This window comes from Pholis gunnellus (assembly GCF_910591455.1).
Source record: "Pholis gunnellus genome assembly, chromosome: 10".
In the NCBI taxonomy this organism is placed as follows: Eukaryota; Metazoa; Chordata; class Actinopteri; order Perciformes; family Pholidae; genus Pholis; species Pholis gunnellus.
Window position 1 is genome coordinate 17,826,569 of NC_136537.1, and position 14,943 is coordinate 17,841,511.

Below are 14,943 nucleotides of genomic sequence, written 5' to 3' on the forward strand. Positions count from 1 at the left end.
TAACGGAGGAAGAGAGAGAGCGAGGAGGAGGAGGGGGGGGGGGGGGTCTCCTGTGCTGCAGCAATGTGCATTTCTCTTTTTTAACCCCTATTACATCCTTTCTGTGGAAAAAAACCCCCGCTATACCTCCATCCTCTTTAATCCATTTGAGAATTCCTACATTCTGTTTTTCTTTTATTTCATTGTGTCTCCCGGTGCCTTTATCATCTCCCCCCTGTTTTTATCTTAGCTCTCATCACCTTGTTTCTCCTGACAACATTATAACTCAGATGGAATATGTAGCGGGAATATGTAAAGTTATGTCGTCCTCCTCAGTTGTGGCAACAAAAGGTTACTACCTCAGGCGTACTTCTATAATATTTCCATACTTTTTCCTCCTCATGTATATTCAGTGAGAATGATTTATTCTGTAACACTTTACAGCCGTTGAAATGCCGAATTTCTCTCTCAGAGACCCTGCATACGCTGTAAAACATAGCATGACAGAATATGCTCTTTGGAATTGTACTCAGCACAAGTTAAACAGAGGTTAAAGGGAAGTCGTCCAAACCACGTCTGTCATTACTGCCTTTCATTCACCAATTAGTGTCAGTGATCCCTCGCTGTCCCCCAAATGACCTTGCAGGGATGAGCTCACAATGTTGTAATTCAACATTTTGAGAAGGTCTCAACAGTGAGAGGCACGTTTTGGCTGCCGGTGACCCAGATTATAAACTATTGATGAGAGAGTGAATGCACAGTAACAGAGAGGAGGGACCTGCTGCGAAGTGTGTGTGGACCCAGGTAGCCTCCCCCAGCCTTTTATGGGCCGCCGGCCTCCACATGACTGAGCTTGGATTTTGTCTTTCAACACTTCTTCATATCCAAGAACCTCCGGGTCTTTTAGACCCCTGTGCTCTGTTTATTCCTTATTCAGTGGATTGACATTCACACTAGTATTTCAGATAAAGGAAACACGCATTGTTACGGATCGTATCAGGGGTTGTTCAAGTTGAATAAAGATCAAAATTGTAATGTGCATAACCTGAACACCACATTGAGTTAACTATCGTCAATCTGAATTACTGTGTTATGCACACACTGCAGTAAGAGCTCTGCCTGTTGTGACTCTGTTCATGTGTGAGAAAGGTCAAGAGCTGAACAGGATGCAGAGTGGTGTTTCTACATTGTGGCGTAGCTGGCGGTGGTGGATAATCAAATTAAAGTAAATTCATCAACATTTACATTATTCACAAAGGCCCTCTGATTTCATATTGTTCTGCTAAGATGTTGCCTTCGGGCTACCACTCATCTTTCTGGGCATTAAGCTAATTATTATACCACATTAGTATATATTATGGAAAATCAGGTTAGTGTGAACCATGTACTGTAACTGTTAATTAATCTGCTTATTTTCAGTATATGGTTATATTTTTTTTTACAGAACAAAATACTCGTACATTCCAGGAAACTTTCCTGTTTTATGTAGAGTTGACTAAAGGACCGAATTCACTCAGTGGATGCATCTTGCCAGCCAAATGTGACTTTTCAAACCCCGTTGTCCCCGTTCTCCTTAAAGGGGAGGATAAAAGGTAATGGGAGAGGTCGGCTGTTAAGTTTAATGGCAGACAGGAAAGTCTCAGAATGGCTCTTTTTAATGATGTGCCCGCTCTCATATAGTCCTCGTTAAAGATGAGGCCAGAATGCATACGGAGGACAGGGAGGGAACTGAGGCCAGACACTGCGCTACCCACTTCAGAACTGTAAGATCTGCAGTGGGGCTCCTTTGTGTGTTCTCCGGCGCATCGTAGGAACCCCGCGCTCCTTCTATATTCAGCTCACATTAGCATCAGAAAATAAATAAAGCAAGCAATCAGGCCATGACCTCTTATATCCATGGTGCTTTCAGCCCCCCTCTCGCCCTCCTCGTCTCCACCTCCTCCGCTGCACTCTACATAGGTTTGACTAGCTTGGATTTGCAACTAAATGTCAAGCCTGGTGTTTGGCTTTACCACAAGGCAGGTTGTTCTTCAGCTGCCTCCGGAGAAAAGGAACTCGAGGATCGAGAGGAGCGAGGGAATTGGATCTTTGACACCTGTCACTTCCACTCTGCTGCACCTTGCTCCCTTGCCACACATAAGGACTTTTCATGTCACAGCTCAGCATGTTATCATGAGTGGGCACGGGGCCTGAGAAATCCAATTACTACCACTGTGTCAGACCCCTGCCATCATCCGTATGTATGCTATAGTCATGTTCCTCAAATCAGAAAAGATGGGCCTATTAGTTCCTTCTCTTTTCCTCCAGATCAGTCTTCACTTCCATTTCAATCTGTGTGTCTTAGATACGAGTTACAGCTCTTCTCGTGGACTGCCTCAACGCTGACAATCCTCTGTATAGCGTAGCACGGGCTGGTGGGCGGCTAATGCTACGGACATTGCTTCTGACTGTCTGGTAATAAGTGGTATCATGGTGCATGCCTCACTGTGGTGAATAATGGAGAAGCTGGGAGAGAGTCAGTCTGCCCCCCAGATGGCAAACTGAATGGCCTTTGTGACAGGGAAATAGAAAGTGTTGGAAAGGCCTCCCTGTTGCTTTTCCTCAGCACAGTGGGTGTAGATCTAATGTATCACCTTGCAGCCATGGCCTCGCTGTTTTTCCTTCTTTCTTTTATATATCTCTTCTTCCTGAGTGACACTCTCTGGTTCATTGGCAAATAGGGGAGACTGTCTTTTCAAACCGTGATCGGTGTCCCAATGCCCCTACCCCATCTTACTGTATATGTTCCTGCATGCTGGGCTCAACCTGCCCATCACGCTACATACCATCACATTCATCATGTTACGGTGTCCTACTTCTGGAGGTTGTTAAAATTGTCGGGAAAGGGAAGAGGGAAAAATAGACAGAAAAGAGGATAAAATGAGAGAGAGCCGGAACCATCCTGCTGCTTCTGTGACGAGATAAAATGGAATATAAAACACATAGTCCTGGCTGACACAAAGTGAACATGACTGAATGAGAAGCCACATTATATTAATTATGTAAGGCCACTCTTTTGAGGCAAAGCTGAAGCTCAGAGAGAGAGGGAGAGGGAGAGAGAGAGAGAAGATATTGGTATGCTGCCCGGTTGTCTGGAGCTGGACACATCGACAGGCGCTGAAGTATTGTCTTTATTTCAGATGGCTAATGGAAATAGCAAAAAAAATCAAAAATGAAAACTTTGAGAAATGTCTCTTCATGGCAAATGTGAGAATATAATGGTTTCTCACTCTAGGCTGTTTATGGGTTATAGATTGTCCAAAACCATTAAATCATAAATCTATTTCTCCACACTTGCTAAGTTATGATTTTTAACTGTTGGGATAAAAAGTTTAGAAATCTTGGTGTTGGTAACACATTTTTAAATAGTCATGGACCTGTCGTTTATTAAGGTGAAGCTCCATGCCACACAAACCACTGTTTTCCCCCTCATCATTATCATTTCCCTGACATATGCAATTTGTATTTTCTCTGCTGCCCATTGCAATTGCTGAAAACTCACACCTGATATAATATAATAGGGAATAGGGATTAATTCCTGCTGATAGCACACCTAAAGTTTCAATGAAGGCATGTCTAATTTTCACTCTTGGTTTAGGTATTTAAGTGACCTCAGTGACATTTTGTTGCTCGCAGTTTTGGCATCCGTGATCTCAGTCCATCCCTGCTCCTCGTATAGCTTTCCTCTACCGCCCCCCCCCCCCCCCCCCCAACCCCATTCACACATGTAATTTAAGAGTCTGTTTCTGTCCCCCTTGCTTCTCCCAGACTCAAGGGTTTAGGAGCAAATTAGCTTGCTAGCTCGGTCAAGCTTAAACACAGAAACGCTGCATTTGTGCCGGTGTATTTAAAGATGTCCTCTGCCGATGTATTGTTGAGGAAACGAGCCAAGCAGACAAAAGCAGGCAGGCAGGCAGGCGGTTGGCCTGGCTGGCTGCTGGCTGGCTGGCATGGCGGAGTGGGCAGTTCTGCAACTGGGACGTCAGCGGCCTGCTGCGCTGAGTTCTGGGAATGCATTGTATTGTTGTTGTGGGCCCGGGGCGCCAGAGCACAGGTTAATTTGAAACCCATCATTAGAAGGGCAATTTGGATGCTGAGAATTGACAAGGGGGACATTTGCTGTGTCATTATAGTGAAGTACATAATATAACAGTACGACACAATGCTTCCTCTACCTTTATCAAAAAACAAATGCAAAGCTGGAAAGTAAGTAATAGTGTTTGTGACAGTATTTGTGTCTTGCTGTTTCCCTCCATGAAAGCAGCAAAATACCTATGAAAGAGTCAAAGGTATTATATTAATGGAACAAACCCTTTCAAAGTTGTATTGTAGACTATTATCTGTTTATTATCCATCACTTACCAAAGTGTTGATTGTGGAAAGGGTCAAGAAATGAGCCATGAAGAGCTCAATTGCCTGCAAAGCAACCACAATTCTCTCATTTGCCTTTCGGACGCTTTTGAATTCCTCTCTGCATGATGTTGCCTCACAATATCCTCTTTGAAATGGAAATATATCAAATTATGTGAATAAGATGAGCTCAAGAAGCAGTTTAACATTTTTCTAATTATTTTTCATCCTTATCTTTCATATTTCTTATGGTTGCTGAAGAAAGCACAGACATATTCAAAGTCATTTTATCAGCTGTATTTAAATAATCCCAAACATTTACCAAAATACTCTCAATGAACCTCCTCCCATCATCATAATGCATTGATAAATATTAATTTAACTTCCAACACCATTTTTGTAAATGTCATTTGGCATTTGTCGATTAAAAGTGTAACTAGAACAATTAGATTTACTTTATGATTTAAAAGAAGCACATATGACTACAGCCATTACATGCGTTAAAAATGACTGAGGATGAAAACACAATAAAGCCTGAAGGCTTATTTCTATTCTGGTCCTCTAGTGTAAAACTTAAAACACCTCAAGATAAAACAACACATAACAAGACGGCAAGTGCAGACAATACAATCAACATGCAAATAGCAGGCGGCAGGGTAGCTACGTCAACATGCTCTAATTATCTCGATCATAAAAAGTTACATATTTTAAATATTGAATATGCTCCAAAACACGTTGCAGACATTTTTTTTAAGGCCACTCTGGGAAGTGCTCAGTTTCAGATTTGTGGTCCGATTATCCCACTGTGCTGCTATACTAAAGAGAGACAGTGATGTTTTATCCTAAGTGCTATATTTGTTCATATTCTCCCAACACATCCAACTGTACAGCCACATCCCTAACACTGTAAAACAGCTTTCTAAAAAATAATTTTTAGCCGGAATGCTGCAGAACAATGTGTAGGCAACAATAGGAGTAGTTTGCTCTAAAGACGGTGATTTGACACAAACGGTAAAACCTGACCAGAATTAGTTTGGTCTGTGGCTACTTTTTCAACATATTGATCAGGAAGAAACAACCATTTCTCTACCAAACACGATGCTGGATTGGCAGTGTGGTTGAACAGCCGGGCTCTGTTCAGGCAGACATGATACCGGCTCTCCCGCAGGCTTTCTGATACTTCATGTTTCGTCAAGTTCAGCCTCATGCAGCCAGGCTTAGGTCTCTCTGCCTTTTGTGCCGGGGTTAAATCCAGTCCAGAGTGACTGTTGAGAGGGTTAAACAGTCACCGACTCATCTAGTGCATTAAACCAGGGCATGAATTATGTGTCTGAAAAAAACTGCAGCTCACACGAGGTCTGACCGCAGTAAATCCTGCCCCCTCCAAGCGTTGCACATGTCATGATAGAAGCCAAAGGTAGTGCTTCTGCAGCCTTTCTGAGACACTGCAACCTCTAGGAGCCAGTGATGGTAGGCGTGAGCAGCACAATAAGGTGAGCGAATCCCCTCAGCAAGCATTGTTACGTATAGTATTTGTTGCCGGGGTGCTGATGCCAGCCCACCCATGCATGTCATCATGACAACCAGCTCGCATCGTTTCCACTACATCAAGCAGTCCATTGGCTAGCAGTCCTGCTTTTGAACGAAACAGTGCTCTGCGATGACATAGTGATTTATAAAACAGCGTAGCGATTGCTTTTTTTTCCTTTCTTCATACCGCTGCTGTTACACAGCTGTTAAACAGATGCTGTTTGTACCAATTTAGAAGCTAGTGCATTGTTTGTCAACACCAGTTTGGAAATTCATTCTTTATACCAGGACCTGCTGTAGAATGCACAGGCTGGGCTTCTGGGCCAGCAGCGAGGGAGGGGATGCACACAGAGGAAGTAAACATTTGCGGAATTTGGCTTGAGCTGTTGCTTGCTTCTAAAACAGATACTGACAAGTGTTTGTAAAGAATTGCGACCGTAAGAGTGGCTCAGAATTAAGTTAACTTGCCATTTTGTATCGGCTTTTGGGAGGACACGGGCTGGCCCGGTGGAAGTGACAAACTGTCAGACACTCTCTGCGGTGCTGGATGGATTAGACAGTGAATTCGCTCTTGATAAATTGAGTGGTACTAATGCTCGGAAATAGAACCAGTGCCACATGAACCCCTGGCTCCACCAGCCGTACGACAGCGCTAACAAGGCCGCCCCGTTAGTGTAATTTCCTCGACAGTTAATATGTGAATGGAAGAGGAGAAGGAATTCTGGTTAGAGAGTTATTTAATTACAGCAATGTACGTGAGACAGCAGTGCTGGTGAGTTGAAAGAGGAGGATAGAAGGAGGAGAAGTATAAAGGGTTGGCTTGTGCGGGGAGCTGCGAGGGATGAATCTGGGGGTGTCGAGGGGGGATAGCTTGATGTGACTGAACCAGATGCTGTGGGGAGAAGGAGAGGACTCGGTGCTGTGTCGAGAATGATGGCTTGCGTGGCGCAGTAAGGGTGCCCCTCTACTGTTTGTAAAAACAAGACCATCACACTCCATCTTGCCGCTCCCGCAGGAGCCAGGCCTCCAGGCTGATTTATGGCCCACAGACTGAATTGGCTGGCTGGGATGACAGCAGTGCTTGGACTCTCCCCGGTGAGTAGTGTGGGAGGCTGCTCGGCCAAGTCTCAGTCTCAGCTGGCCGTAGAACTGCCCTTTGCGGTAGTTAGGGCAGACTGCATGTTAAGCTCCATCCCCAGTGTTAGGCTCAGGCTTTAGTGTCTGAGCGCCAACCATTCGCAGACCGCCGTCCTCGGTTCTGCTGGTGCCATAGTTTTATGAATTTCTCCTCCCCTGTGATACTTCCATCAGCTCCTGCATCACAGGCCCCGTCAAGACTCTGTAGTAACAATTTAGATTTAATCAGTCTTTGCCATGTGACTGCCAGGATGGAAAATTAATATGGAGAGCAATTAGAAAACAGCCATCTTACTGTCAAAGATACACCAAGATGAGAGCAGAAGGGTGGAGAGCATTTTAGCAGCAAATGAAATCCTTCTGTGCACCACTCAGACATGCCAGGCCGTCCTCAGAAAGGGTCATCGGGCCTGAGTTCTCCTGTATTTAACTTTTTGTAGGTCGAATTTCTTCGTATTTTTGTACCAGTCCTCTCCCACAGCATTAAAAAAAGACTTAAAGCATAATGTTAGAGCTCCTTCAATCACCAGGGCTCAATAATTGTCATCTCAGACTACAGACAAGCAATATTTGATAGATTACTACTCTCAGTATATGAATAATTTATGTCATATGTATTGAATGTGTTGTAACTCTGTTATGTTGTTCATTCTGTATGACATATATTGCACTTCTGTCCATCCTGGGAGAGGGATCCCTCCTCTGTTGCTCTCCTTATGGGTTCTTCCTTTTTTTCTCCCCGTTAAATGTTTTTTGGGGGAGTTTTTCCTGCACTGATGTGAGGGTTCTGGGACAGAGGATGTCGTATGTGTACAGATTGTAAAGCCCTCTGAGGCAAATTTGTGATTATTATTTTGGGCTATAGTAAATGAATTGAATTGATAGCTTTTTGATAGGGTTTATTATCAGAGACGGTGAGGAAAGAACAGGAAAGCAAGGGAGCGCAGTAAAGTCTATGCAGGCCACAAGAAAAGCATATCAAGGTTTCAATTGCTTTAAATGATTTGCTTTCATAACTACATTGTACTGCCAGGCTGTCTCTTCGGGGGTGTCTTTTTTTTTTTTCATATGACAAACAGAATCAGGACATCCATTGTTACCGCTACAACAAAAATGTCAGTATTCAGAGGAAATACAAAAAAGTCGTTTAAGCCAAAAGTGGCAGACATTCTTTGTAAAAATGATTTATCATGCCACGCTGCTGTTCCAAATTCTTTTTAGGGTTCATCATGCTGTAAAACCAAACTGACTGAATTGTGTCGCACAGCAAGCCCCCCGTCGCCTTGTGGCTCGTGTTAAACTAAGAAATAGGAATTGAAGATGTTTTTCACCTGAATCTGGTTTCACATCAACCCAACCCCCCGTCTCTGGCCCTCAAATCTGGCTTTCTGTTTTATTGTGGCTGCTTACACTCATTTTATAGGATTACATCATTGTTTCCAACCTTGAGGCTGTGTGAACTAATTTTGGAGGGAGAAGCGCCTGTGTTTTCCAAGCCAGGCTCTGTGTGTTTGCCAAGCAGGACGCAAAATAGCTGGCGAAAGCTCAGGGAGTTTTTCGGGGGAGTTGCCTCTTTCACTGAACACATCCCTTCCCCTTTGTGTCAGGGGATTTTACTCTTTTGCTGATTCCTCTTTTTTTTGCCACATTAGCAACAAACAAATATCACCTCCAGCTGTATGACATGAAGGGATCATTATATGCGGTACGCAGGGGTAAATTGAGCAATGAGCTTGTCAGGCTGTGGGATCCCCGTGCTGAAGCTGAAGATCTGTCTGCTGTAACTGGAAGTTAAGACGCCTGTATCTGATTGAGGGAAGGAGACAGGATTGAATCGGCTGCATGTCGGCTGCAGACGCGAGTTGAAATGGCAGGGAACGTGTGGGTTTTCTCCCCGTGCTGATAAAAAGTGATGCGATTCGAGGTAACTACAAACAGAAAAACATGACCAGCATTATCAGGAGAATTTGGCTTTTGCATTTGAAGTGGCAATATTTATTATTCTCCCAAACCATGCGCATCAGTACATACATATTTAAAGTGCTCCCCAGTGCCTTTGCCAGTCTTTGGACCTTTATTCAGTATTAAATCGCATCATGTCTGATTTGATAGCAGCGCTGTGCTACATGGATTTTGTTTTTTGCCTCCACTTCCAATAGACTGTTTGTATCTTAAATGCAGAGCACTAAAAAACAGAGGCAGCCTCCACCCCCCGATGGAGCTCCCTCAGTAATTAATAAAGAATGAAAAGAAATGGGAAACTGTCATATAACTATCACGCTTCAGTGAAACGAAAAGAAGAAGATGTAATGAATAGGTATTAAATCGTAGATAAGAAATGTTCCCAATGACATCCTGCTCTGTACTGTTCTTTAAGTCTGCTCCTGGAACGGATTGGCAGGCTTATTTTCCTGAAGACTTTGAATACACACTCACAGCTTCTGTTCTGTTCGTTTTGACTTACAAACCTAAGCACCACTGTAAAAGCCATTAATTCATCTCTTACCATTGCAGTTTGCTTGCTCATTTTTTGGAATAGGAAGAGGTTGTGTTTTGTTAGAGGTCAATGGCCTGTCACTTTTTTTATTTAAATTTTGTCTCTTCCTCTTTTTGTGGGTCTTTTAAACTAACATCTGCGTTTTATGAAGCTCTGAGATGAGGCAGGATGTGTGAGTGTTAATGGCACTTGGCTTTCATAACAATGCCATTTACAACCCAGTTGCTCTCGCATAGACCCCTAAAGGAAAGTCGAGAAAATGGCATTCACTGCATATGCATGCTCTGCTAAGTAGAGAGCGTACGACTTGTTTATATGTCTTTGTGCCGAGAGGCTTTTCATGCTTTAGAAAGTGCTGCGGGCTATAGAAAAAAAGCCAAAAGTATTTAGAGGAAATTGCAGTCATAAGCAAGATGCTTGTAAATCTTTAATCAGCGCTGAAAAAAGAATCTGCTTCATCAAACACGTCAAAAATGATTTTTGGGAGACATTTTTACATTACTAAATGTAATAAAGTGAAATATGTACATTTGGAAATTTACATTACGATTTTCAAATGCATATTACATACAGAGTTTTTTAATGCCAGCAAGTACTCAGATATAATATTTCCAAATATACTTCACATTACTATTGTGGCTGAAATACTGGCATCTGTATATCTGTTAACAATGGCATCAAAAGGGGGTAAAAAATACAATTAATGATTAAGCAGCTGCATAGATTTAAAAAAACAACACAGGATTTGAAAGGTCTTTAAAAATACTGTCGCAGTGGACAATCTAAGCTAGTGTGTGGGCATGTTTTTTTTTATTTTCACCATTATGTTCCTGGTACCTGGTAAAGACTTTCGTAAAGACTTTTGATTACATTATCACATTCTGATTGGATCCCTTTTCTTTAAACAAAATCCCCAGCTTCATGCCTTTTGTCTCCTTGATTGCCGCCGGTGCAGTCCCTTGGACCAATCAGCATTCATGCAAATTTACATACATACAAGAGTCGCAAATATATTCAATTTGCTCATTCTTTCCTTTTGGCCTAATAAAATGATTTTAACTGTATAGAGATTTTATAAAACTACCTATTTCATGCTGCAGTCTGGATAATGGGGATGATTTTGTGTAATGATATTTCATAAAGCTGATGTTTTTTTTTACACAGAAAGAAGTCCTATAAGATGTTAACTTTGTACTTGTAGACTACATTTGAGAGGCTTATTACAATGCCGTCCCTTGTAAGGAAGAGGAGGTCCCAGTCTGCATTTATTAAGGAGAAAGCCAGGTCTGTGTTTGCGTCAGTGTGCGTATGTGCATCTAGACACAAACATGATCAAAGGAAGCTAATTCTGTGCCACCTCTGTTTCTCTATGAAGCGCTCATGTGGGCATTGGTCACTCACGCTTTTCTTTTTTTGTGTGTGCTGGTGTTGATTTTCTGCCTTCAAGCATGATGATTCCTCCAGAACTCCATCTCCCATATTTGGGTTCAAACAGCCCACGATACCCTTTACTCATGCATCCAGTCATTTAGTGACCAAGTTATCTGTCGGTCTCATCAGATTATACTTTATGAGGGACAGCTCTGGCATATCTGTCCCTGAAAAGCCCGTCTCCAATCTTTAAATATCGATCCCCAGGGTCTAAGCAGAGGTGCCTCTCATGAGTGCAGGAAAGAAGGGAGAAAAACAGATCATTAGTGATTTTAATTAGGTGATCTGTCAAGCTGCGATTGCCAGATGTAAGCGTATGCATTTGGGTCGATGGCAATCCCTCTCACAATCCCCTCTTGTCACCTTGGGCCTCTGAAAAGGAGGATGGCTCTTGCTAGGAGTGAAACAAGCGGTAGGGGAGTGCAGAAATGTGTCACTGCACATCTCCGTAGCAGGTTCTTTCTCAAGATTGGAGCAGGTGGAAAACACAGCACAGTGGCATTGAGCGATTTGGAATTGTTATGTTTTCTAGGGCTGAATCATTTTGGAAGTGTGCATCTCTCTTAACAGATTCCTAGAATCAAGCAATTGTTGTGTTCGTATACGTGAAATTATACCAACGGGAAAAACATAATTACAGCATCTCAGTATGAGTAAGAGAGCGTGACACTTTTTTGTTGTTGTCGTAACAAGGCAAAAACTGTCTTGAAAGTCCTTCCCCTCCAACACAACAAAGTAGGAAAGAGTGCAGTTATACCGACTCAGGCAAATCCTTTTTTTTCACTCCGACGTTAAACATCATTACATATTTATAACACGGCGCCAGATGACAGAGACAGAGAGGAAGAGAGAGATGAACCAGGCAACAACACCGCAACTCGTCTGGTGTCTCTCTCCGCGAGATATCTGATTGCACTGTTTAAACCTGCCTTTTATCTAGTGTTGCGACAGAAAAGCCAATTATACAAGAGTTGCAAATGGACTTTTTGATTTAACAATACATAATTTAATTGGCATATTAGAAGTGGCCAAACCATCCAGCTCTAGTTATCAGTGTGATAGTAACAGTGTGTTAACGGGACTGCAGTCTTGAGCAGAGGCAGGAATGCATTGCAAGTGAAAGCAAATCATTCAGACATGTTTAACTTGGGCTGTTTTTATTAAAACAGAATGCAGCATTTAATTTCATTTAGTTATTCTATTATTTCATGACAAGTTTGACTTACTTAAATCAAATCAAGGCCACGTGAGAGAATGAGTGTAAAAGTTGAACATGAAACTGTTTTTACAGACAAATGTAACAATCTTGTTTTCTCTTTCTTTTGTGTCACCACAGATCCCAGCGAAGGCTTTCACTGCCAGGACGAGTGTCGCATCCTTGGCCACTCTGACCGCTGTTGGATGCCTCGCGTCCCCATCCCGGCGCGTGCCAAGTCGCCCGAGCACGGCCGTAATGTCATCGCTCTGTCTATCGAGGCCACCACAGTGGACGTGCCCCACTACGAGGATGGCACCACCAAGAGGACTTTTGCCACCTTCGGCAAGGATGGGCCTGAGGACGTGGAACGGGGAGAGTTAAAGGGGAAGCGGACTCAGGAGTCTCAGGTGTGTAGCCCCAAGGCCAATGGAGGGGCTGTCCGTGAAGCTGGCAACGGGCGCGAGGCGGCCAGCCCCATCACTTCCCCCGTGCACCTGAAGAGCCCACTGTCCAAGCCGTCATCTGCCTACAACACGCTGAAATGCCGCGACGCAGAGCGAATCGCCAACCACAGCCTGCTGCGGCAGCCTGAGGGGAAGGACAGTGAGCCAGCTGTCAGGGAGATCAACACGCTTCTCCACGATGGCCGAGACAAGGAGTCCCCCAGTAGCAAGCGCCTGAAGGACATTGTGCTCTAGCGAGCTTCTCTGTGACACAAACCAACATTCATACACACACGCGCCGTGTAAACTCACATATATGTACCCCGCAACAGCTGTGTGTACAAAGAAGAAAGTCAGGCTGTGGAAGTAGAGAGACACACCCATTTGCAGTATACAATATTCAAGAACCAGCTCGTGCTGAGGATGATGAACTGTAATATGCTGCGGCTAGTTGTGTGCTCGAGCCGAGGTAGTGGATGTGGCTTTGTTGTAGTCGCAGTACTTTTTCCTTGTTTGCTTTTTGTTCAGTTTCTTTCTATCAGTCTGCAATGAGTGGACAGGCAGGTCACTGTTGACTGCATGGACATGCCCAGTGGACCTCTACAGCACTTGCGCCAAAGCGGGACACTGCGTGTTTGGACACCTGAGAGGCCAATTCATGAGTACAGTTATGCCTTTTGAACTACTTTTGTATCACAAACTGATATTTGCCTTCTTTGGTTTTGCAGTTTGTTCTAGCTGCCAAAATCGCTCTTTGTTCCTTTGTATAGTGAGCTCCATCAATGTAATAAACAACATACACAGGATTCATCTAAAAATATTCCCGATTTACTCCTTCAACAGGTTGCAGTGCGTTCAGGGGAAGGTCTCATTTGCCTCTTTCCCTGACTAATAAGATAGACTTTCTCTGCGTATCCCTGAGGACATCCCAGTGTCATCAGACTGTGAGGTCTTTACAGTATTTATATTTTATCAAGGACGGAGCTAAACGAACTCTCGCTATCTGCCCAGCCGTTCTGAACACTGGAAGTGGGACAGACGGATCCTTGTGTTTAAATTGAGTTGTATGAAAAAAAAGACTTTTTGAAATCTCCTGTGCCCAACCTTGATTGTAGCCAGTGGAGCACAAATTAGAACATTGTGCTCTGGTCTTGTACTTTTTTTGACTTTTGACTATGGGGCTAGGATAGAAGGGATCGTCACTCATGTCTTGCTATGTGAAACTCTCTATAGGGTTTACTATTATCATTTTTAATAACCTGTTGTTATGTGACAATCCCTTTAATGTTTTGTTTCAAGAGAAAAAAACAAATAAACATTGGTGTTCAACTGAAGCTACAGTAGCGTTTGTTACACAAACACAAAAATAAAAAAAAAACATATATGCCAAAATATATTTTATAAATAATTTAAAAATGTATAATGAGAATATTTAATGCTGTGTAGTTATTTTATGAGTAAGTTATACTTGAAATTAACTTGCTTTTGTTCATTTGTCTTTTGCTTTTATATTGAACCTGATTTGTTTTTTTATTTTCAAAATGAACTTGATTATTTTTTGTTTACTGTGTGACCCCTGGCAACTGTTGCAGTCTACCTTGTTGTAAAGAGTTTCTTATTGGTCAGTTCTTGTGCCATCAAGTTTCTGTGTGGGCTACTAGAAAATGTAAAAAGACAAAAAAAAAACAACAACAAAAAAAGCGATATCAGCACCAACATTAGTGTGTCAGTTAAATGAGCTTAGAGTGAGATAGCAAAAGAAACCAAAAAAGATGCAAACAAAACCTTCAAAATTGCTGGATGTTGCAGAACGGCTCCCAGTGTTCGTCATGCTGGTCACAGGGTTCCACCGATTTTATCAGTCTAATCGAGTCGCCTTTCCTATTGGGTCAAATCCAGTTTAAACGAGACTTTTTCAGCCTCAATCGAGGGCATTCGTACGCGAAGACTAGCTTTGCTCAGCACTGCTGTCACCCTGCGCCATCTGTGTTCAGCTGATCTCAAAGATAAGGTTCAGACCAGAGTGGTATAAACAGGGCTTCCCCGTCCTACAAGCGCCACACAACAGACTGGATGGAATCATGTTTGAACAAACCAAGGTCTTGGAAGAACCGTGTTGCACATCAGCAATGTGGTTTTATGTTGCTTTGCAGTAAACTATGTACAATGTGGAAAAATATGAATGAAAATTGACAAATTGCATACAACAAACTAGATCTTGTAGCTGAATGTTTTGCTGGTCTCACCCATGGCTTCTGGCAACATGAAAATCGGAATAATCACTGAATGTATACAGCAGCTTATAATTAAACTATTAAATGTCCTCTGCTCTGTTTCAT

General features: G+C 42.8%; 1 protein-coding gene across 1 annotated transcript in view; it reads left to right on the plus strand.

The window, feature by feature from the left end:
* The window catches only part of pcdh19 (protocadherin 19), a gene marked incomplete at its 5' end in the record, with an annotated part of 51,232 nt that extends 38,236 nt beyond the window's left edge, over positions 1-12,996 (plus strand). The window contains one exon of the mRNA XM_079167159.1: positions 12,300-12,996. Within this exon, the coding sequence (XP_079023285.1) occupies positions 12,300-12,859 (560 nt within the window). The 3' untranslated portion in view covers positions 12,860-12,996. The remainder of the gene's footprint in view (positions 1-12,299) is intronic.
* Positions 12,997-14,943: the final 1,947 nt, after the last annotated feature.